Source organism: Vulpes lagopus, chromosome 9 (assembly GCF_018345385.1).
Source record: "Vulpes lagopus strain Blue_001 chromosome 9, ASM1834538v1, whole genome shotgun sequence".
Classification (NCBI taxonomy): domain Eukaryota; kingdom Metazoa; phylum Chordata; class Mammalia; order Carnivora; family Canidae; genus Vulpes; species Vulpes lagopus.
Window position 1 is genome coordinate 62718500 of NC_054832.1, and position 24252 is coordinate 62742751.

A 24252-nucleotide genomic window follows, 5' to 3' on the forward strand; every position below is an offset into this window, starting at 1 on the left:
AGAGGCAGAAAAAATACGGGTTTCTTTGACTTTTCTGTAAAGCAACCTTTGGATTTTTTTAAATCAATTCTTTAAACGAAGTTAAAGGTTTCAAAAGAGTAAGAAAAAAAGTTTCTTGAGATATAATTCACATACTACAAAATTCACCATTTAAAGTGTATAGCTTGGGGTTTTTAGTATATTCACAGAGTTGCACAACTACAACCATAATCTAATTTTAGAAATACTTGCACCGCCCCATAAAGAAACTCCATACCCATTAGCACCCATTCCCCCACACCCCTTTCCCCAGTCCTTAGCCCCAGGCAACCATTGGTCTATTTTTAGTCTCTGAAATTTGCCTATTTCATATATATCATAATAATGGACCCAGGTAATCCATAGTCTTTTGCAACTGTCTTACTTCACTCAGTATAATTTTTCAAGGTCTGTCCATGGTGTAGCATGTGTCAGTTTTCCATTCTCCTATTATGGCTGAATAATATTCTATTGTATGGCTGTACCACAACTCATTGATCCACTTAGCACTTCAGGGACATTTGGGCTGTTACTACTTTTAAGCTATTATGAATAGTCTTGCTAAGAATATTTGTGTACAAGATTTTATGCAAATATAAGTTTTCATTTCTCTTGGATATTACATAGGAGTAGAATTTCTGGGTAATATAGGAATTCTGTGTTTAACATTTTGAAGAAGTGCCAAACTGTTTTCCAAAATGGCTGCACTGATGTCAGCATCCATCACTAGACAAATGGATAAAGAAGATGGGATGTATATAATACACATATGCACGCACACAAGCACACACACATTCATGCATGTGCACACACACATACACACTGGAATATTACTCAGTCATAAAAAAGATGAGAGCTTGCTGTCTGTGATAACATGGATGAATTTAGAGAGTTTAATGCTAAGTGAAATAAGTCAGGCTGAGAAAAACAAATACCACATGATTTTACTCATGTGTGGAATCTAAAGAACAAAACGAATAAACAAACAAAACGAAGAATCAGACTATAAATACCAGAACAAACTGATGGTTGCTAAAAGGAAGGAGGTGGTGGGATGGGCAAAATGGATAAAGTGGAGTGAATGATGTGGGCTTCCAGTTGCAGAATGAATAAATCATGAGAATAAAAGGAACAGCCTAAGGAAAAAATAAATAAATAAAAATGACAGCATAGGGAATATAGTCAATGACATAGTAATGGTGTTGTATGGTTGACAAATGATAGCTACACTTGTGGTGAGCACAGCAGAACATATAGAGAAGTTAAATCACTATGCTGTACACAGAGAGAGAGAGAGAGGCAGAGATACAGGCAAAGGGAGAAGCAGGCTCCATGCACCGGGAGCCCAACATGGGATTCGATCCCGGGTCTCCAGGATCGCGCCCTGGGCCAAAGGCAGGCGCTAAACCGCCTGCACCACCCAGGGATCCTTTTTTTTTTTTTAATTTAGTCAACTACTCTTAATTTAAAAATTCTTGTAATAAAAAAATGGCAATTTTTTATTTTTACCTTCCCACCAGCAATTATGAAGGTTACAATTTCTCCTTCTCAACACTTGCAATTATCTTTTGGATTATACCTATCCACATCCCAAGTATTATAGTACCTCACTGTAGTGTTGAGTTGCATTTCCCCAATGGCTAATGATGTTGATTATCTTTCCATGCGCTTTTTGGTCATTTTACATCTTTTTTGGAGAAATACCTATTCAAATCCTTTTTGTGCTTTCTAATTGAGCTTTCTTTTTATAGTTTAAGTTTTAAGAATTCTTTCTAGAGTCCGGATAGAAGTTGCTTATCAGATATATAAATTACAAATACTTTCTGCCATTCCTTGGCATCGCAAACAAAGTAGAAGTACCAGCACTTGATTCAACAATGGCAGTTTTAAAGTAGGAGTAAAAGAGGAATGAAGCCTCATTCATTCACTCATTCAATAGGCACTTAATGCTACCATGTGTTAGAAAGTGGACTTCCTATCTTATGTAAGGATAGGATGTTAGATTCAAAAGCATCTAATTCTGTTTCTCTGAAGTACACTGAGGTGGAATTCCTTACCTTATCATTCCAGAACCTTTTATGACCGTGCAGTACTGCAATTGCCTCCCTATCTTCATTACCATTGCAAAACTATTTTGATATATAAAGTCACTTACATTTGTTTAAAAACTCAACCTGTTACTTGGTAGTCACATATTCTATGTATACTTTAACAGGTGACACAGCATTTCGGGTTTAAAATCACAATTCTATTTAATGAGTACTTCAAGTTTATGTATAAGTGAACATGTTTGCCTTTAAACATCACGACAACTATCAGAACCACAGAATGGATATGTAATAAGCCACTTTTATTTATCAAATATCTTGAGGTGCTTTCCTTGTAAGGACTGTGGGAAACTGATGCATAAATATGGAATATTCTCAGAATTAACAGGACAAACATGCACACAAAGAAAGGAAATAAATTCACTGAACATACCCAAGTTTTAAACAGACTGTCAGACAGTATGGCACACAAGTTGTCAGATCCTGTCTATCGGGCATGCTCCCGAATATAAACCTGTGTGGGAGCCTGGGTTTCACGGCAGGCTGTTTCTTCCTGACTGGAAATAAGGAACCACAGCAGAAACCCCTTTCCCCTCTGATGATCTTTTTCAGTCAGTGCTTAGGGACACAGGAATTAGGAACAGATGGGAGGCTTTCTCAGCTTTTAGCACCCGGAGAATAAATAAAAATCAGGAAAGAAGGAATACCTTCTACATACTTACTAAAACCATATTTGTCCATGGAAAAATACGTTCTTTTAAAGTATCTGACTGACTACTGACCCACAACGAATAACCACTTCTTTTTTTTTTTTTTTTCGAATAACCACTTCTTATTTGGGAATATGTTACAACATATGGTACTGTTGACACACACAGTGGGAGGTACTGTGATTCCTTACCAAGTTTGGTGACAGGAGTGATTGAAAGTGGAAAAGAACACCTGCATTCGCTATCTGGTCCAGCCATCTTCTGCTGGCTTCCCCCGTGTCCATCTCATTGTCTTTGCTGTTGTCAAACATCTGGTTTAAGGCTGCCATGAGCTGCTCGGAGAAGGCACAGACTGTGGCCACAAGACTCTGGCAGAAAACCATGTCTCTTCGGAGCTGTGTCTCACTGTCTGTAACCCAGGAGAACATAAAGACAGTTTTGAAAAATGTCACATGTAAATAACAGCAATTCATTAAGCATCTATGTTTGCCATTGTTTCATCCTTTCACTAAACTCAACCCATGTGAAAAATGTGAATTTGAGCTCTTCTAATGAGCACAGATACCTTAGCAAATATGCTTTTTAGAAAACATTAAACACCAAAAAATGTAAAAAAAAATTAAGATAGTTTATCTTAATTGGTATTGTGACTTTATTTTGCAATCATTAAATTGTTTTATAAAACCCCAGGGGGAAAAATAAGGCTTTAGTTATTGACTTCTTTTTTGATGGAATTTGTGTTTGTTGCATGATACCTCCTAAAGGAAACTCAAAGTCCAATTTTTCAGTTTGTGTTGTCAATGAAATACATTTTTAATATTAAATTTTTAAAAATTATCTAATAAACTTACTTAAATATTAAGGTGAAATGCACATTGGGAAAGAGTATTGATGTCTGATGGTAACAGTAAGTAAATTTGGATTCTTGGATTTACCTATTAGACTACATGTGTTATAAACAAATCCAGTTTATAAATTCTTACATTTCTTTGAAATAAGTAATGCATTTACAGTATTAACATAAACTGATTTCATCAGGATTCTTATTCTGCAATTGGTGGAGTTTTGATGGACTCACCTTGAAGGTCTGTTTACCCTGTGAATGGCCACTCTTGGGCCACAGTTTTTTTGTTTGTTTGTTTTGTTTTGTTTTCAAGTGGAAAGAAGCTTGCCTCTGAGAACATGATCACAGAGATTCACCCCTTTGCATTTTTGAATATATACAAACTCCATGAACTACATACATGTCAAGCCATACATTCTGTACATTGAAAAGTCACTTGTACCAGATGAACAATAAAAGCAAAAATACTCAGTCTCAAAAGTGTATTGGATATTTCAAGGGCTCAGAATTCTCTGAAGTGAAGAAGTACTGTCAATATTAGTGTGTAAAACGGACATAAAGGTTGCCATGAGTTCTTGCTTTATTGATAAAAAGGCATAATTTTTAGGTTGCTTACCAAGAACAATGAACATATGATTTTAATAACCATCAAAGGCATCTGAACACACAATATAATTTCTGTGTGTTACTTAATTTCCCTGTTAGTAAAAGCTACTCTTGGCAATTTTATTAGAAAAAGGATTAAATATTTAAAATATTTAATTTTATAATGAAAATCTTCATTTATTATGTTGATCTATACAAACTTGTTCCTTTCCTAGGTCAAAATGGTTGAATATGGCAATCCCATAGGATTCAACTTATTAATTTAATCAATAACATGTGGTAGACATTCCCTTTAAGTAATTATATACCATGTGCCTCATTCAAATAGATGGCAAAGAGTGTTTTATAGGTAACTGTAAAATAGCTAAAGTGGGAAAAAACTTTGTCCAATTCTTAATTAAGAAAAAGGCAAAGCACCTATTTTGTTGTGCACAGTTTCTAACAAAGTGTAGACATTCAACAACTATTCACTGCATTAGTAAATGAAAATAATGAATGAGTAGAGCAACTAACAAATTAAGTGAAATGAAAATGTACGAGCTCATTCTCTGAAATGAGATGGGTTTAGTTTGAAATTAGCTTGAAATGCCTGGATTTAGTATGACTTAAAAGGATAATTCAGACAGCTTGTTAGCCCAAATGTGTAGCTACAGTGTTGAGATTCAAGATAGAAACTAAATAAAATAGCTCTATATCTTTCTTGCACAGTTTTGCTTTGTTTTCTGTTGTTCTATAATAAAGCAGAAAATCTGGGGAAATTTAAAAAAATACTTCAGTAGTTTGGGCAGAAATACTCCCACCTATAACCTGAGAATAATTTCATAATCAAAACTGAATTGGAAAGAAATGTCTTGTATCAGGAATGGAAAGCTAAGTCCAGAGGAGGAAAAATCCAGTTCCACTGAAAACTTAGAAGAGATCATGAGGGTTGGTAACTTTGCCACTAGTAGAAATAATTATCTTCAAATTGCTTTTGAGAAGTAATGCCCACATTTCTTCTCTTTTTTTTTTTACCCTTAGAAAAGAATACTTAAATGTTTATTCCACATTCTATTACTTTATCTATATGCATTTTAAGCCAAAGAAAATTTTCATTCAACTTCACTATCAAGTCAGAGCTGATCATATAAACGTTGTATTTCTTCATTAAATTTTTTAACTTTTCACATTGAATATACCACAAGAATTAAACATAGCACCAATTACTGAGGGTATAAAGATATCCAAGGTGAAGCCTCGGTCATGTCTATGCTTACAGTAGAGTAGCAGAATTTGATATGCAAGATGCCCTGGAACACACTGCCATTTAAATTTCAAACCAACATATTTTCAAATGAAAAGCACTTTATAACTTCTTACTACTTCATGAGGTGGTTTTTAGTTGTGCTTTCCTACTCCAACAGAGTAAATGACTTGTTTGCATAGACTTTAATATGCACATCATATTGAGTTTTTCAAGTAACTTTGACACATTATCACCTCCCAGTGTATAATAAAGGTAAAAAACTCAGAGTGGCAGAAAGGACTCCTTTTGATCTATCCTCAAGTCATGCTGACAGTTTATAAATGCATTGTTTCCCTTCATTCATCCCATACACCAGCAATAATCTTCCCAGGCTTGTTATAAGATAAGAAAACAATGTATCTGAAAGTAGCCAGAACCCTGGCTGTACAGACCTCTCCTCTTTGAGCCACACACAACTGGTCAGGTTCCTCAAATGTTAAATGCCCTTATAAATGTTCTTAGAGCTCACAACTTTGTCCATGGGACCTCTGGCTGCGGGCACATTCCCACCCTCTCCACCAGCAAACTTTAAATCATCCTTAAGAGTCAATTCCTTGAACTTCTGGAACCTACTGAACTCCTAAAATAAAATCTCCCCTTGTGAAATTTTCTCTTTCCTTCAGTAGGTATCATGCACTTCTTGATCTGCCACCATGGGCCTGGGAGTGTCCCTCTACTAGATGACTAATTACTCAGCATTGTGAGAGTTTGTTTAATGTCTGGGTTCCCCAGGAGACCATCAGCACATCAAGGACAGAGGAAGTGGCATATAATGTGAATGATGCTCATCGACCTAGAGATATATCATCTGCTTTCATCTACCCATTCTACTCATTTTAAGCCATATAATCCTAGGTATCAGATTCCTACATATATTATGGGGTATTTCTACCAAGACCTGCAATAAAGATAAATGAGATAAAGATAAAGCACTTAGTAAAGTAAAATTGTACAATATTGCTATTGTGATTCTTTAAAAAAAATTTTAAAAAAAGATTTTATTTATTTGAGAGAGAGAGAGAGAGAGTGAGAGAGAGAGAGAGAGAGAGAGAGAAGAGATCATGAGCAGCTGGAAAGGGCAGAGGGAGAAGCAGACTCCCTACTGAGCAGAGATTCGGATGATAGACTTGAGCCCAGGACCCTGGGATCATGACCTGAGCTAAAGGCAGATGCTCAACTCTCTGAGCCATCAAGGCACCCATAATTTTTCTTTTCTTCAGCAACTAGGAAGGTGTCTGGCACAGAGTGGGACTCAGTTCTATTGCTAAATGGGGAAGGAACCATATGATGAATACAGACACCAAAATAAGCAAACTCCTAAGAAAAACTGACAATTCTTTTAATTATGCAGCTGTTCAAAATTCACAAGTGTCCATCCTTCCCCAAAACTATTCTCATTCCTCATTTTTATCAATAAGAACTATGGCAGGATATACAACGGCTGCCTCCAGCTTCTAGCAAAAGAAGAAAGGCAGGGAGGGCTGTTTTTTTGGTAACAGTTTGTTTATTGTTTTTACAGAGTAAGAATTCTCTGGTAGTAGGAATACACTCAAAAGAAATGGATGTTTTATTTATCAAAGGCTTCTGTTTCACTCCAGTATTTAAGCACCTACTCAAACCCACCTTCTACAAACATATTTTAAAATAGTAACACTTCATTTACTCTCCATGGTTTAAAAAGCTCAAATTCCATAGCTGGTCTAAAAAGAATGAGATAGTTTCTGGATACACAAGTAATCCCAGTCAGTATTCTGAGACTGTAGGGAAAAGAAATAATAATAAAAAATAACAACAAAGAAATGAAAGAGAGATTAGACAGAGAAAAGGATAGGAATAAAAGTGAGTTAAAAATAACATTTAGCAGACACAATGCCCCATTTTCAAGTGGAGAGCATAATTCTGCAGCCAACTATGTGGAGTAATTTGGCTACATTCTGGTACCATCCTATAGATGAGAGAAAAAAGAGTGAGTAAATAAAGTAGGAAAAAAAAGACTCATGACAGGAATAGAAAAATAAAGTTGAAATCAAAATAAGGATCTACAAAAATATACTATTTGAACATTAACGAATAAAGCAATGCATTCTAGGACTGCTTCTGGAATTGGCATAACTAAGTTTGAATTTCATCTGCCACCTACTATTCATTCACTCAATTAAGCATCTAATTTTCCAAATGCTCAAAAATACATGTTGAATGGATACCATTTACTAGTTATTATTATTAATCGATCTGAACGTTAATTTCTTCATCTTTAAACCTGTGTAAAAGTAATAATGTTCCCATAGAGTGATTATGAGGACCCAAGGAAATCTATACAAGGCCTCTCTACTGTGTGCTTATTAGTAAAACTAAAAAAAGTCAGATATTTTTATTATTATTATTACTCAGTCCAAAAGTAAGACAACTATTTGTTTAATTCAAGCAAAAACTGGCCAAAAACCAAAAACACCCTCTGGTTAACTCGACTCATTCATTCACTTATAATTTAAATTTTCTAGATGTGATAGATTGTAAAAGACCCCTCCTTCCAAAGTATGTTCTGCTTCTCCATCCCTTGAATCTGAGCCCACCTACATCCTTGTTCACAAACAAAAGTTAGACATAGTTTCACAATAAATCCCATTTGCACAATTAACTTTACCAAAATCTCCTCCCTTTCTCCTTTTTAATTATATTCTGTATAAACATATATGTTTCCATGTTTGTACCTATAATGGAAGATGAACAGTTTTTGTATTTTTACTAAGTATTTTTTTTTTAATCTTTGCAAGGCTTTAGAGAAAGTAGGGATTATATTTCCACCTAATTTGTTGAAGGAATTGCCTTGGTATCATGAGACTTCTAAGGTCATGGGCCACAATAATTTCAGATAGTAAAAATAATGAAAAATATTACCTGAATATTCAAGAAGAGCCAGGAGTATCCTACACTTTACCTCTGCAGAAAAAGAAAACATTAACAGTTAGTTGTTCAGTCTTTTTTTTTTTTTTTGCCACTAGCACCACATTTTAACTGTATAGTAAAAATCAGCACATTCTTACTATATTAGATAATAAAAATCTCATTTACTTGACATGCTATTCTTCCTACCCCCGATATAAATTCTATCTATTGCTCAAGATGCTAAAATTTCATATAGTTCTGAACTAAACTAGCCTGTGAAACACATTCAAATCTTGCTACCTTTGTTAAGTCATCCTTAACTGCTGTAGTTTGCATGGTGTTCTCTAAACTCCTATAGCTATTATGGTCTTGATCAATAAGCTCTCAAGCAGCATTTTTTCTTAATTAAACTTATTTTTTTTATGATAGTCACAGACAGAGAGAGAGAGAGAGAGAGAGAGAGGCAGAGGGAGAAGCAGGCTCCATGCACCGGGAGCCCGACGTGGGATTCGATCCCGAGTCTCCAGGATCGCGCCCTGGGCCAAAGGCAGGCGCTAAACCGCTGCGCCACCCAGGGATCCCGTTAATTAAACTTTTAAAGATTATATGCATTTTATAATCTTTATGTATAATTATATGTATATTATGCATTATATATTAGAATTATAGATTATATGTAATATACAGATTATAATTCTTGATTATATAGTGTGTATATATAACGTACACACTGTATGTTATATATACATAATCTCTCTCTCTCTCTCTCTCTCTTGACTTCCTTTCCTATTTATATGTTAAGAACGGCCATAAAAGGCGGAACAATACTACATATTTCCAAATATTCTTCTTCCCAACCCATCTCCAAACAAGGGCAATCACAAATGTTTGATAAATGTGTATTAATTTCATACTCATTGCTTTACTTCTAACTGGTAAATAGTTTACTTGCAATAAGTAAATATAAAAACACACAGAGCTCCTTTATGTGCCCAAGATTATGGGAAATAAAAAAGGTTAGGTTACATCCTATTCCAGACAGGCTCACAATAGAGTCAGAGTGACAAAATTACCTGATAAGAAATATAGGAGATACTTGAGAGGACATTACATTTTACAAGTGAGAACACAAGAACAAGAGAATTTCAGAGGCGGAAAAGTACAAGAGTCACAGGACCCATCTGTTGCAGTAGTCCTCCATTATCCATGTGGGACATTCCAAGACCCCTCCATGGATGCCTGAAACCATGGACAGTACCAAACCCTAAATATACTATGGATTTTCTAATTTTTTAAAAGATTTTATTTATTTATTCATGAGAGACACACAGAGAGACGCAGAGACATAGGCAGAGGGAGAAGCAGGCTATGGGTAGCCTGATGCAGGGTTAGATCTCAGGACACTGGGATCATGACCTGAGCCAAAGGCAGATGCTCAACCACTAAGCCATGCAGGCGTCTCCATGCTATGGATTTTCCTGTACATATATATCTATGACAAAGTTTAATCTACAAATTAGGCACAGTAAGAGATTAACAAGAATAGTAATAAAATAGAATAATTATAATAATATACTGTATTAAAAGTTATATGAATGTAGTCTCTCTCTCTTTCAAAGTATCATATTGTATTGTACTCATCCTTCTTCTTGTGATGATATGAGATGATACAATGCCTACGTGATGAGATTCAGTGAGGTGAATGACGGAGGAGGTATCATGACGTAGAGTTAGACTACTACTGACCTGCTGCTGATAAGTCAGAAAGAGGGTCATCTGCTTCTAGACTTTGGTTGACTAAGAGTAAAAGAAAGCAAAACCGTGGATAGTGGGGTCCCCCATAGTAGCTTTGTGGTTTTCAGAAAATGGTTACACTACTATTGATCCTTAAACAACACAAGTTTGAATCACATGGGTCCACTCATACGTGGAATTTTTTCAATAAAATCAGTATAGCACTGTAATTTATTTCCTTTTCTTCATGATTTTCTTAACATTTCTTTTTCTCTAGAATATAGTATATGACACATATAACATACAAAATATTATCTGATGATTTATATTATCAACAGGGCCCTGGTCGGCAGTAAGCTATCAGTAGTGATGTTTGGGGGGGGAGTCGAGGACTACATGAAGATTTTTGAATGGGTAGGAAGTCTGTGCCCCTAACTCTCATGCTGTTCAATGGTCAACTGTACTTTGAGTTTCAAGGTGCTCATTCACCAGTGACGATAACACCTATCTTATCTATTTTATGGGCCTGTATAGGACAAATAAATGGGGATATATATTAAAAGCCTTGGAAAATTATTTACCATGCTATTTATCTATAAAGCACTGTTATTATTGTAATCTGAATCCACCTAAAAAGTTGGTATAGAATTCTAAGTGAGTCTTGAAAATGTTTTAAAACATTTTTTAAAGTTATATTGTCAAAAGGGTAAGTACATATCCTAAAAATGGTAAAGAGTGCTAACATGAGAATATAGTAAAGAGTGAATACCAAATATTCAACAATCTAGCATAGAAAAGATTTTACTAGATCATTTAGAGACTGAGATTGAGATAAAATTAGAAACCTCACTGAAAAATGCCATCCAACATCTGATCGATGAGTTTAGATTTATCTAACAAAAATCACTATAAGGTTCTGGGGCAGGGTACTAAAATTATGAACACAGTATTTTAAGAAGATGAATATAATATATCATACTATATAAATCAGAAAAAGATACAGATGGGAGGATTAGCAAGAACTCTATTCCAAAGACTGAGGTAAGAAAAACAAGGGGGGAAATTGGAGACTTTTGATTTAAAAAAGAAGAAGCTCTTTGGTATATTTGGGCGGGGGGGGAAGTAAGTCGCTGAAATAATGGAAATTTTGAGAAGAGTACAATTTCTGTAGGGAGCAAGAATTGAAAACGTGTTTACCAATAAACATTTGAATTTAAGGTGATGGTGGATCAATTCTGTCACCAATTCCAATGTGTGTTTTTTATCCCCACACCACTAAGCAATCACCCAACACTATCTAGTATCCTAAAATTCAACTCAATTCTGGCATTATCTACCTGAAGATAGCATCAGATCTCACAGGGTAAGAGCTTAGTCCCATAAAACTGCCGCCACCCAATTCAGGCGCCAGCTGCAAGTTCAGGTTGTCACCTATGTTTCTGACTAATTGGCTACAGATCGGAGGTTTCAATGACTCTCTGTTGAGTTTTATTAACTTTCTAGAGTGGCTGACAGAATTCAGAGAAACAGTTTACCTACTAAATTACCAGTTTATTGTAAAAGGATATAGCTCAGGAGCCAGATGGAAGAGATGCAATGGGTAAGGTATGGGGAATTGGTGGGGGACTTCCATGTTCTCCAAATGCACCACTCTTCTAGAATCAACCCAGAAGCTTTCTGAACTCCATCCCTTTGAGATCTTATGGAGGCTTCATTACGTAGGCATGATTAATTAAATCATTGGTCACTGGTGACTGAACTCAACCTCTAGCCCCCTCTCCCTTCCCTGAAGTTGGGGGTGGGACCCTCTAATCACATGGTTGGTTTCCTTGGCAACCAACTCCCTTCCTTAGAGGTTTTCTAAGGAAACCTCACTGGGATAATGAAAGACACCTTTATAGTTTTCATCACAAGAAATTCCAAGAGTTTTAGGGAATCTGTGACAGGGAAGGGGACAAGTACTAAATATATGTTTCTTACTATAAATCACAGTATTACCGTGTGTTAATCAAGTATAAATATCTTCAATTGGCTGATAATTTGAGACCATAATTTAGCGTAAAGATTAAGCAGGAACTAGGCTTTATCTGAGTACTTAGTGACATGACAGAATGAATCTATCCTTCATTTATCCCACTGTTTTCTGCTCTCTTCTCCTCTGTTTGGCAGGCTATGATATGAATGCATGAATGTCACAGTGTGATACTGTATGATACAGAATGATACTGTAACAGCACTTCCTATATAAAGATCATAAAATTATTAAAATTATTATATTTTGATACCATTTTGTGTATACTTGATAGGATATTTTGAAATCAGAGATGAATGAATGAGGAGTTTCAGAACATGTTACCCCCAAACATGGCAATTTGGCACACTGAAAATTTTAAGCTGAAAGGAGTTTCATAAAAAGCAGGTGTATGGAAAACTCTCTGACCTCCCCTTACTCCGCTGAATCTGGTCATAAAACCCTCTTGTGAGAAGTGCCTTCCCAATCCCAGAGAAAAGAAGTGTTCTTATCTCCAAAGACAGAAGAACACTGAGAGGAACAGGCCTTGCCAAATTTCCCAGTTAACTACCCTTAGTGCATACACTTCTGTCCTACATTTTTCCAAAACTTTCTACTCTTTATCAAACCTGATATAAAAGCATCCAGGTTTAACATTTCTTCTGGTCTTCATTTCCTTACAAAGGCTCTCATATCATGCAAAACATATTAAATACATTTATTTATTTTAATTTGTCTCTTGTCTGACAAATTATAGGTCCGTAGGCAAAGAATCTAGAAAGGTAGAAGGAAAAAACATTACTTTTTCCCTCCCCTACAGGAACATCAGAATGGGGTTATCTCAGTTACATATCTAAGCCACAAAGTTCTGGAAGGCAACATTATGTTGAGCTTCTAGTCAAGACCTAACCCTTCATTAAACAATCACCTATATAAAGACAACTGGGAAATAGAATGAAAATTACTTTAAGTTGAACAGAATAAATTCATGATGAATTGGTGAGGTTACTTCAGAGTACCTCCATATAACAAGCAGTTGATTGCAAGGATCTTGATGTTGCTGCTTCCATCCTGTATAATAGGATGAGACCACACAGATTACCAGGAAGTGGCACCTTGACCTCTTCTTTGATAGTCCATTGGACTGAACTAGTGGTTAATCATTTTTTAAAGATTTGCCTCGCATAGTGATGATCATAGCACTTATCCAAAGAATAACTGCATCTCACTAAAACTGGCAACCAGGGATGTAACCTAAATTCTGCAAAGAGCCCTCCCCACACTATTCACCAGAAGACTCTCAGCACACCCAATCATGTTCAACCAGCTGTTGGGCTCCCATGACCAAGAGTGATATCCATACTCACAACATACATCCATCAATATATGTAAATAGTTACCATTCCTACAGCTGCTTATTGTGATATGAAGTATTGAGGGTATAAAAGTTATTAAGATGAAAGTAAGATTTTAAAAATGAATATAATTAAAAATTAAGCTTTTTATCCACATTAGAAAAGGTTAATATCTTAAAGATAAAACTCCTCAAAAAAAACCAAACAAGAAAAGATTTAAAGATTTCTCTGTTCCTAATTGATATTGCATTTACTCTGAAAACAACTATAATCTAAAAAACCTTTCAAAGATGATGAGAACAAATGCATTTATATTTGTTTAAAGATTTTATTTAAATTCAAGTTTGTTAACGCATAGTGTATTATTAGTTTCAGGGGTAGAGAGAACAAGTGCATTTAGATTCATGAATTATAATTTCTAGGAGTGTTATGATACTTGCACTTATTCTGCAAAAAGTAAAAAAACAAAAACCTTTTATTCAGTAAAATATATGTTTAAAATCTTTGAAGCAATTTTTAAAAAATGTATTTATCATTTTTACTCATTAGTTTGGGAGGTATGAAATTCAGACTTTTCACTAAATATGATATTATAATGTGTCACAGGTAACCATTATATTTAGCTATAAAATAAAATGTAGCCAAGATCCAGCTATCAAAAACAAAACATTTCATCACACAATAGAATTGCCATGATTTATTTGGAGTACAAACTCTTCCTCTACTAATCTCTCATGAGTATCTAAGCTGTTATACTAGAGTATATTTATAGGCAGAAGACTTAGTAATCACAGAACATATACACATCTCTGTCATTTGGTAAATGAAGAAACTGAGGCCCAAAGGAGTTATGTCATAGGCTCAGACTCTTATCAGATTTAAGAGCTGTTTTTTGTCAACAAAGTACACAACTCTAATTTACCCTAAAAAGATGGCAGTGACTAGGGGTATGCTGCTATTCTTCTGAGCACTACTTATCACATCCAACTGACATACGAACAACTGAGGAATAGAAATTCAAACTCAGGTGTATACTTATTTATTGTAGAGGTTTCTCAACCTCATCTCTATGGACATTTTGGGCCAAATAATTCTTTGTTGTGAGGGACTGTCCTGTAGATTCCAAAATGTCTAGCAGCATCCCTGGCCTCTACACACTAGATCCCAGTAGCACACCCACAATTGTGACAACCAAAAAAATATCTCTAGACATTGCCAACCACTGGTCTACTGTTGGAAATAAAATCACTGAATTAGGCATTTTTTAAAAAGTAAACAAATTTCTCATTTCAACTTCTTCCCCATAATTGTTCTGGAAACTCTCAGAATTTTCTACTTAATACTCTGACCCTAAAAAACATGTAATCAGACACACTAGAGTTGTCCTGAAGCATTATATCCCCTATCCTAGGTTGTATCCATTATAGGATGTTGAGTAAACAATGTCAGCTAGTTAATAACAATAAACTTAGGCATGAAAAAGAAATTTAAAAACCAATAATGTAACCTACCCTATTATTTTGATTCTCACAAACTCACAATTAATTTTTTAGACTTCCCATAAAACTTAGCTTCATGATTTTTGTGAATCTTTGAGAAATTTTGCTGATATTGTTTCATATTATAACATATGAAACTCTCTCCACATTCTACTTGTCTTCCCAAGTATGAGCCTTTATTTTATTCATTGAGAATATTCCCCATGATTTAAACCATGGAGATTAGTCTACATTTAGTCTTTATAGTCAATATAGATCAGTCTACATCATTTAGATCCTTGGAACATCAGGCTCTACAATCTTACTCTTTCTTTTGCTTCCTCCTTCTCTTATCCTTTCCCATTCTTTTCCTCATAACATGAAACACTACAAAAAAGTAATCAGGGCATTACTGAACTTTTGGTTTTAAATGATTATTGCTAAAGTTATGTAATGCTCTTTGATTTTTGTTCTGACCTTCAACAAATTTTCTGATGTTCTGAGCAAGATTCCGGACACTGCTGGGAAGATTCCAAGGGTCTTGCTTGATGTGAAGCCTTAACCTTTTGGGACAACTCAGCTTTAGTTCCATTTCCTGCTGAAATTCTAAATAAACACAGAAAAATTTCTGGTAAGTCTCAATCATTTACCAGGTAACAAACCTCTGAGCTTCAGAATCCTCTTTCATCCTTGTTGTTCTGGGTTATTAGCATGGTGGTATTTTCTCTAGTTATATTATAGGAGAAAATTGGTAAAATCTAAAAAAAAAAGTCTAACCTTAGTATTATTTTCTTATAAATGTCTAAACAAAGAAGCAAATTTATAAAAACTCTATTTTCAATGTCTGAAATTAGATGTTAGAAAGTGTCAGCTCTAGATCTCATTCTGTTTGGCTGTTCTATTTACACACACACATTCCCAAAACCATTTCCCCTACAATAGGCTACAAACAAGTAGTCATTATGCTGGTTTCAGCAAAAGCAATGCAACACTTATATCTCTTCAATTAACTCATTTATATTCATTCTAGCCTCTATAGGGATTGCACATTTTAAACTTGCAAATAAATCTATATGATCCTATACTGACTTTTGATATATATTCAAAAATTATCAAAACAGAATACAAAGGGAATCACAAAACACGAACAGCCATTTTCTACTTACACTAAGCTTTTGCTTCATTACTATGTTATTTCCCACTTTTGCTTCCCAATTGCTTCTAGTAGTAACTTTTTTAATCTTTACCTTGTAATCCTTGACCTGGAGTGAGGTACTTGGTTTGCTCAAAGGCTCTTACAACAGCTTGCCCTTTTAGGAGATTGGTAATTGAATCCACCTATCGTAATAGCAGAGATTTCTGAAAGTTACATACTTCTCATAATATATAATATACATTTCCAAGAATAAATCTTGTAAAATATTTTTGTCTTAATGCCGCAATTATTTTTGCAAACTCACGATGCTCTCAAAACTCATCTTTAATTAAAATATTGGAATAAACTCACTGGTAACACTTGCAATATTTCTTACTATCCTACCATATATTAATATAAAATATAAATATACTTTATATATCACTTTACAAAAGAAGATTTATAGAGTTCTTTTTTTTTTAAAAAAAAGATCTATTTATTTATTCATGAGAGACAGAGAGAGAAAGAGAGAGAGAGAGATAGAAGAGAGAGAGAAAGAGAGAGACATAGGCAGAGGGAGAAGCAGGCTCCTCGCAGGAGCCAGATATAGAACTTGATCCCGCATCCCAGGATCAGGACTTGGGCCAAAGGCAGGTGCCCACTCGCTGAGCCACCCAGGCGTCCCTATAGAGTTCTTAAAAAAAACTAAAATTCCCCATAATCCTTTTCAAAGTGGTAAAAACTTCTACACTGTGAATTTTGGTTATGGATATAAATTTTTTTTAATGCAAAATACCAACACAAGCACCAAGAGAATCTTGTGCTTCTTGAAAATAGGAATAAACTATGAAACATCATAAAGAATTCTGAAATCTCACACAGACACACATAATAAAAAGAATAAGTCCTGTGTTTATAACTGTACTTTTTCCAAGAACCATAAAATACTTGCTAGTAACAACAATCCTTTGGGTTTGTTGGCTGAAGAATCTTTATTCCCTTTTTATTTATTTTTATTTTTTTTAAGATTTTATTTATTTATTGATGAGAGACACACAGAGAGAGAGAGGCAGAGACATAGGCAGAGGGAGAAGCAGGCTCCATGCAGGGAGCCCGATGTGGGACTCAGTCCTGGAACTCCGGGATCACGCCCTGAGCCAAAGGCAGATGCTCAACCACTGAGCCAACTACCCGTCCCATCTTTATTCTCTTTTTAAATTGTGGAAATTGAGGTGATGGGGACAGAGGGACAGGTCAAGGCCTTTCCATTCTTACTCTAAGCTCTTTTTACTGTCTGAAAAAGGGATTCCTGACAGTTTGGTCTGTAGAAAAAAAGACCCGTAACTGTCCCAATCGTACCTGGCTGAAAAGGTGCTCGAGGCAACTATGTATCTTGTCCTGTTTATCATGAGAAATGCGAACACTGAGGGGAAGCTCATCACCTAGATATAAAAAATAAATCATCCGTCTTTGTTTAACATGCTAACATATTTTAATATAAGCAAAATTAAAAAATAATAATTAAGCATGAGCTCTTATTCCATCACATTCTTAGAATCAGAAAAAGAATTCCAAAAGATTTAATAGCAACTAGGATATCAGATGCTTGCTCTTTGCAATAAAGGTGGAAGCAGAGTGCCTCAAAGGAAAAAATACTATATAAACTATGTCAATGATGTTTTCAAATGATGCAGTTTTGTAATGGTTAAATAGTTGAAATAAATCGCATATTTCAAAACGAAGATGTGTCCTAACCGGATGCAAAGTCTTTGTTCGTAACACACCCCAGATATTTGTGAGTAATTGTATTAGTCAGTGTTTTCCTCATCATTCCCCTCCCCATCACCCATCACCCACATACAGGGCCAGTTGGGGTGTATCTAACCATCTCAAAAGTCCTCAGGTTCAAAGCCCATCCCACCTCTTCAGTCAACAATGCCTAATGTTTTAGTACAACATGCTTCCTGTGTACCTAGCATCCTTCATAGTATCGTGAAAAATCCTAAAATATACATTAAGATCAGACTTCATTTGTGCCTTTCATCGCTTTTTAATTCACTTTGTTCACAGCAGGATTGGGATGTTGCCTGCATCCAGCACATGTGACTGACATGCCGTACCCGTAGCTGCCAAGAATGACTGAATCAAGGTGAAAATGCATGTCGATCACACAATTTAATCCCTTAAATGTGTCTCCCCGGACGACTAGTGTCAGGACACACGCCTCTGCCAAACGCACCTGAATCCATCTCATCGCTGTGAAAGTATGAGCTGCATTGGCTACTGCAGATGCTGGTGAAGGAGGCAATAGAATTCCTGTTGCTGTTGCAGTCGCTGGGAAGGAGGAGGAGACACATGTCACTTCTGGAGTGCAGTTGCCAGTTGCCCTGCCAGTTCTTATTAGATAAACGTGCCATGCCACAGTTAGACTCACTGATATGTCTCAAAGAAAATTACAAGGAAAATTCATTTTGTTCAACTCACATTTTATCTTACATTTAAAAAAAATCTAAATTCAGTCATATTTCAAAATCTCTGATGCCATGTAAGCTGATTCCAGATGACATTTTTTTTTTAATCTGAAGGTAGAAAGCTAGGAGTCAAACAGCATTTAAAATTCATCATTACCTATTTGATGCAGTATGTCTGTAGTTAATTTGTGAATAGAGACAAGGTCCTGATTCATGATCTCTGCCTATCAACTCTTTCTGACAGCTTTTTTATTTTAAGATTTTATTTATTTTTGAGAGTGAGCGAGAGCATGAGTGGGGGTTGGGGAGTGGAGGGGAGGAGCGGAGGGAGAAGCAGGCTCCATGCCAAGCAGGGAGCTCGATTCGGGGGGTGGATGCTGGGGCTCGATCCCTAGACTCCCAGAATCATGACCTGAGCCAAAGGCAGATGCTTAACCAACTGAGCCACCCAGGCCCCCCCTTTCTGGCAGCTTTAAACTATAACTCATCAACTGCATTCTGAGCTCCCCCGGAGAGGACCGCCACCCTATCTCCACCTCAGAGCTCAGCAGAGGCCACCACATCTGGTGAGTGCTCCATAGTGATCATTGTTGAAGGAAAGAATGTTTCAAAGGTTTGTGTGTGAATATGGACACATTACAGATTTCAGAGTGCAGGAGGCAAAATACTTTTTTCCTCTCGGAATCAGTAAAAAATGACTTATTTAACTTTAAATTTACATTTAGAATTTCCAGTTTAGCCTAGAGGGAGACTTGGAGGGTAATTTTAATTATCTGATAACTAGACATTGAGGTAAGAAAGTATTTTTAGATCTGTAATTTCCCATTGGAGGAAAAACCACAGGTTCCTATTAAACAGTCTACTGGTATCCTTTGAAGCTAAAAGTAAATGAAATGGTAAAAGTGGTTAATCTGTGTTATATATTATTAAATCTCTAGGAATAATTAATTCTTATATATGTGTTAAAATCCTCTTCATTAGGAATTGGGATAGTACAGTGGTTAAGAGAGAAACTATGAGCCACACCACCTGGTTTCACAGGTAAATTAAGTAACTCCTGTGACCTCAGCTCCTTCAGATGTAAAATGGAGTTAATATCCGTATGTGCCACAAAGGGCTGTGGGGGGAATTATGTGAAACCATCCTGTTTCCCCATGTGTCTGGTGAAAATGTTTTTAATGCTAGCTATTAGTTTGTGGTAAACATCTCTGAGGAGAGTAACTTTAATAATAATTACTTAATATTTTTTCATTGTAAAACACTATATGATAAAATAACAGTGAATAAGAGAGTTTTCATCTTCGATTAAAGTAAATACGACAAGGGCAGCCTGGGTGGCACAGTCGACTCTTGGTTTCGGCTCAGGTCATGATCCCAAGGTTCTGTAATCGAGCCCCACCTCGGGCTCTGTGCTCAGCATGGAGTCTGCTTGAGATTCTCTCTCCCTCTCCCTCTGCCCCTGCTCTTGCTCTCTCTCTAAAATAAATACATAAATCTTTAAACTAAATTAAGACAGGAGATGCTGAAGCCACACAGGCAGCACATATGGCCAGTGCCGACAGTTCTCAATGAAGTGTTGGTTAAGACAAGGATTCAAAGAAGAACAAGCACTTTCAGTTAAGGAAGTTCACTGGAGGAGCCATGGTTAGAAGGGTGATGGTAGGCAGACGACAACAGACATTGGAGGGAAGGTGTTACAGGCTGACTGCATCTCCCCCTAAAATCCACAGATTGAAGTCTGACACTCCGGACCCAGGAATATGACTTTGTTTGGAGTGAGGGTTTTTACAGAACATAATCAAGTTTAAATGAAGTCATTAGTTGGGCCCTAATCTGGTATGACTGATGTCCTTCTAGGAAAGGGAAATGTGGACATAGGCAAATACTTGGAGGGAAAAGGACATGAGTAAACAGGAAGCACATGGTCATCTACAACCAAGGAGAGAGGCCTAGACCTGATTCCTTCTTCCAGAGACCTCAGAGAAAAGCAGTCCTGCTGACAGTTTGATCATGGACTTCTGGTCCCAGAAATGTCAGATGATAAATAAATAAACTTGTGCTGCTTAAGCCACCCAGTCCTTGGCACTCTGTTGTATCAGTCCTACCAAGATTGTACAGATAATGTGTAAGAGAGGGGCACGTGGGTGTCTCAGTCAGTTAAGTTTCTGACTTCAACTTAGGATATGATGCTGGGGTCCTGGGATCGAGCCTCACATCAGGCACTCTGCTCAGTGGGGAGTCTGCTTCTCCCTCTCCCTCTGACCTTCCTCGCAGTTCCCGTTCTCACTCTCTCCCTCTCTCAAATGAATTTTAAAAAAATCTTTAGAAAGCGTGCAAGATTAGAAAAAAATACACAAAGCTGATCATGGAGGTGAAGAGGTAAAATTAGTCCAATCTCCATACAACAGAAAGAACCTCTATTCACTACCCAACAGTCCAATAATCAGATATTGGAAAAAATTTTTAATATAGGCTGAACTTGCTTATTTGCTATACATGTTACAAAATCTGTAACAGAACAAGTCCTCCAAATTAGGTCCATTGAGCTGGGGAAAAAAATGCTTTTTCCAAATGCTCAAATTATGAAAAAAAAAAAAAAGAGTATTTTGAAAGATTCTGCAGGACCACTCTGCTTTGTCTGGGGTTGGTAACAGTGGTGGTTATTTTGTGACGGTAATAAACAAAAATGATAATCAGAATTTTTTTCCCAAGACCTTTGTGGAAAATATGGAATCACATTTGACTGTGTTGATGCAATGAGTTTAAGGAATTAATGAATTACCTGTAAGAGTCTCTGTTGCTGATGGTGTCATGACCTGAATCTTCCTGTTCGTCTCCCGCCATATTAAAACAGACTCGTTTGCTATTTCTTTCTCCCTTCTCGTTGTCACTGTCTGGTGGTACTATGCACTCTGATGTCTTACGTTCTAATTTAGGAGAATATGTTATGGAAGACAGAAGGCTGCAATGTGATATTAAAAAAAAATAAGCACATGTTTTCAAACTGGCTGCTACAGATAACCTTAACTTGTTGAATATGATAGGCTTAGAAATATTTCTAGAGTATTTGTTTGACATAAAATAAATATTTGATTGCATTACAAAACGGTCAAAGTTCACTTTTCCCTCTCAGAATAAGTAATAGAGAGAGCATAAAATTTAGACTAGAAAACTGTGTTCAAATCCCAGTTCTGCACTTACTATATTTGTTATCATAGCAATACTATGATAATTCTCTTTGACATCTCTGATATGAGGACAATAAGAATAACTAGCCCATATGATTCTGTGACAATGAAATGAGAATATATTCCAGAGATGTGTTACTTCTGTCCCCTAGCCATTATCACTATGATCTAAAATTACCTAGGAAGCTTTGATGTGCTACCCAAATAGTAAAATAAATACTAAATGTGCTTAAGCCAGCCTCACTGGCTTACCCTCAGGTATTAAAAACCCATCTACCCCTGCCTTGGGTTTCTCCCAAGCTGTCTTTATTTGACAGGGAGAATACTGTGATCAATCTTCCTCACTGCTCATAAAAGCAGGTGTTCTGGCCATCATGACCAAAGCCATTAAAGAGAGTCACACACAATGTGAGGATAGGAGGCAGCAGGGGCTACCGCTATATCATCCACAATCTAGTCACAATGGCATGTTGTGAATCTGCCCAAATGAAAAGCTCTTTCACTTGGCTGAAGACTAAAACACAACCTGCATTTCTGAACGGGCATTGCCCTTGATGTGGACTTTGAGTAGCACGGATTCCATCACTCCAACCTTGAACGTCTGGCCCGTAAAAGGTTTCTGTTAGTACTAACTCAAATTCATGCAAACGTGGAATTGGTCTTTGCTATCAAATGAAATACTGTAAAACCTGCAGAATAAATTAAACCATATCTTAACAAAGGGCCCTTGCGTGGCTTCTTCAGCCAACAACCACCTTCTCATTTACCAGGTACTGATGACATTCCGTTCTGGTCAACAGCACATATGTACGTATCTCTACACTCATTTTTCCATAGGAGTGTCATGTTCGTTTTACTTCCAGACTACAGGACTGTCTCATACCTCTTATGTGTAATCCATATGTCAAACCCAATGCTGTGCGTCAAGTAAATATTTGTTAAGAGATTTCACTAATTAGTTAATTAGACACATCTATTATTCCATGCATTGTTTTGGGGCTGTGCACACAGGAGTTTACAAAACAAACAAAAGCCCCTGTCCTCTTGGAGCTTAGATTCTACTGGCAAGAAACAAACCATAAACAAGTCAATCGTATAGTATATCACATGGCAACAAATGTTAAGAAGGAAAATAAAGAAGGTAAGGGAGATGGAGCTGCAAATAGTGGAGTCAGGGAAGGTCTCATTGGGAGATAACATTTGAATAATAGTATTTTGGCATTTTATAGCTTTTAGATATCACTGAAAATAAGGGGGCTGTGTTAGTTACATTGCTCGAGGCCCTGTGAAGTTATAAATTATTTTAAGCACAGTTTTTCTATTTGCAGAGATACTTTTATGTCTTGGAAGATAGATGGGTATTTATTTACTCCCTCCGCCCAAAAGCTTAAAACATTAGATTAACTCCAATTACCCAAGCTCTGTACTACACTGACAGATGAACTCTGAATACCAAAGAGGAAGGGCATGCAGGAGTTCTCATTTTTCAAGGAGTACTCTGTGCTTTATGTATCTTTTAAATTAGAAGTCATGGGGCTGCGCATACTCATTTTTTTCAAAGTCAAATGAATTATGTCCACATATTTGCTTTTCATTTTAAACAGCTGCAATCATGCTTGCACTGACCCTGTGGGAACAAGTGTTAGGCTTACAAACAAATGATAGAAAAACAGTGTTTTTTGACACCATGTTTTTGCATAAAATTTCTAGATTCTTAAAAGTAATAGTAACGCATAAAGCTTTATAATATTTGTGCATACAGAAATAGTTCTCTTTCATTTTTGCTCATTTACACTATTTAGCTATCTACTCTAGGACTCAGGATTTTAATTAATTCTCAATTAAAATCTTGAGCAGTCCAATCTCCTCACACCCTTGATGAATAAAGATTTTGTATATAGTATCCTGCATCCACCCGTGTGTCTTTCTATTAAACTGAGACTTAAATATCATCTTTATCATTTTCATCAGACCTAACATTTGTTGAGCCCTTATGCCAGTCACTACGCTAAGTACTTAATTCCTAAGACCTCCTTATGAAGTAGGTATGACTATTATTATGGTGATAATCCCCATTTTAGAGACGGAGTGAGTGAGACACACATGTATAGACATATTTTGCAAAATAATCAGAATATCCCCTCCTTGCCTATCAATTTATACATTCTGGAGGGAGGAAAGGCGTCATTGATGTTGTCCACTACCTCCCAGTTCTCCTGCACACACAGCTGGGTGGCCTGCCCTACCCCATGAGGGTAAGAATGACCATGTAGCTTATTTTCACCAGGATGACGTAAGCGGAGGTAACTGGAGTCCCTTCTAGGTACAAGCCTTTTAGCAAGTATAAAACCTACCTCATTCCCTCTTACTGATGTGACAATCAGAGACATTCCAGTTGATGGGGGCTTTGTCAGTCTGAACTCTTGAGTGAGGTCAATGTGGGGCAGAAACCCTGTGACCCAGATGGGCATAGAGAATGAGCA

General features: G+C 36.4%; 1 protein-coding gene across 2 annotated transcripts in view; it reads right to left on the reverse strand.

Moving 5' to 3' along the window:
• Positions 1–24252, reverse strand: part of PREX2 (phosphatidylinositol-3,4,5-trisphosphate dependent Rac exchange factor 2) — a 285113-nt gene that overhangs the window by 88777 nt on the left and 172084 nt on the right. For both annotated transcript variants that reach the window (XM_041768878.1, XM_041768877.1), the window contains 7 exons: positions 21364–21543; positions 18350–18444; positions 17470–17552; positions 16223–16313; positions 15453–15581; positions 8410–8451; positions 2968–3185 (listed from right to left, as the gene is read on the reverse strand). In XM_041768878.1, the coding sequence (XP_041624812.1) occupies positions 2968–3185; positions 8410–8451; positions 15453–15581; positions 16223–16313; positions 17470–17552; positions 18350–18444; positions 21364–21543 (838 nt within the window). The remainder of the gene's footprint in view (positions 1–2967; positions 3186–8409; positions 8452–15452; positions 15582–16222; positions 16314–17469; positions 17553–18349; positions 18445–21363; positions 21544–24252) is intronic.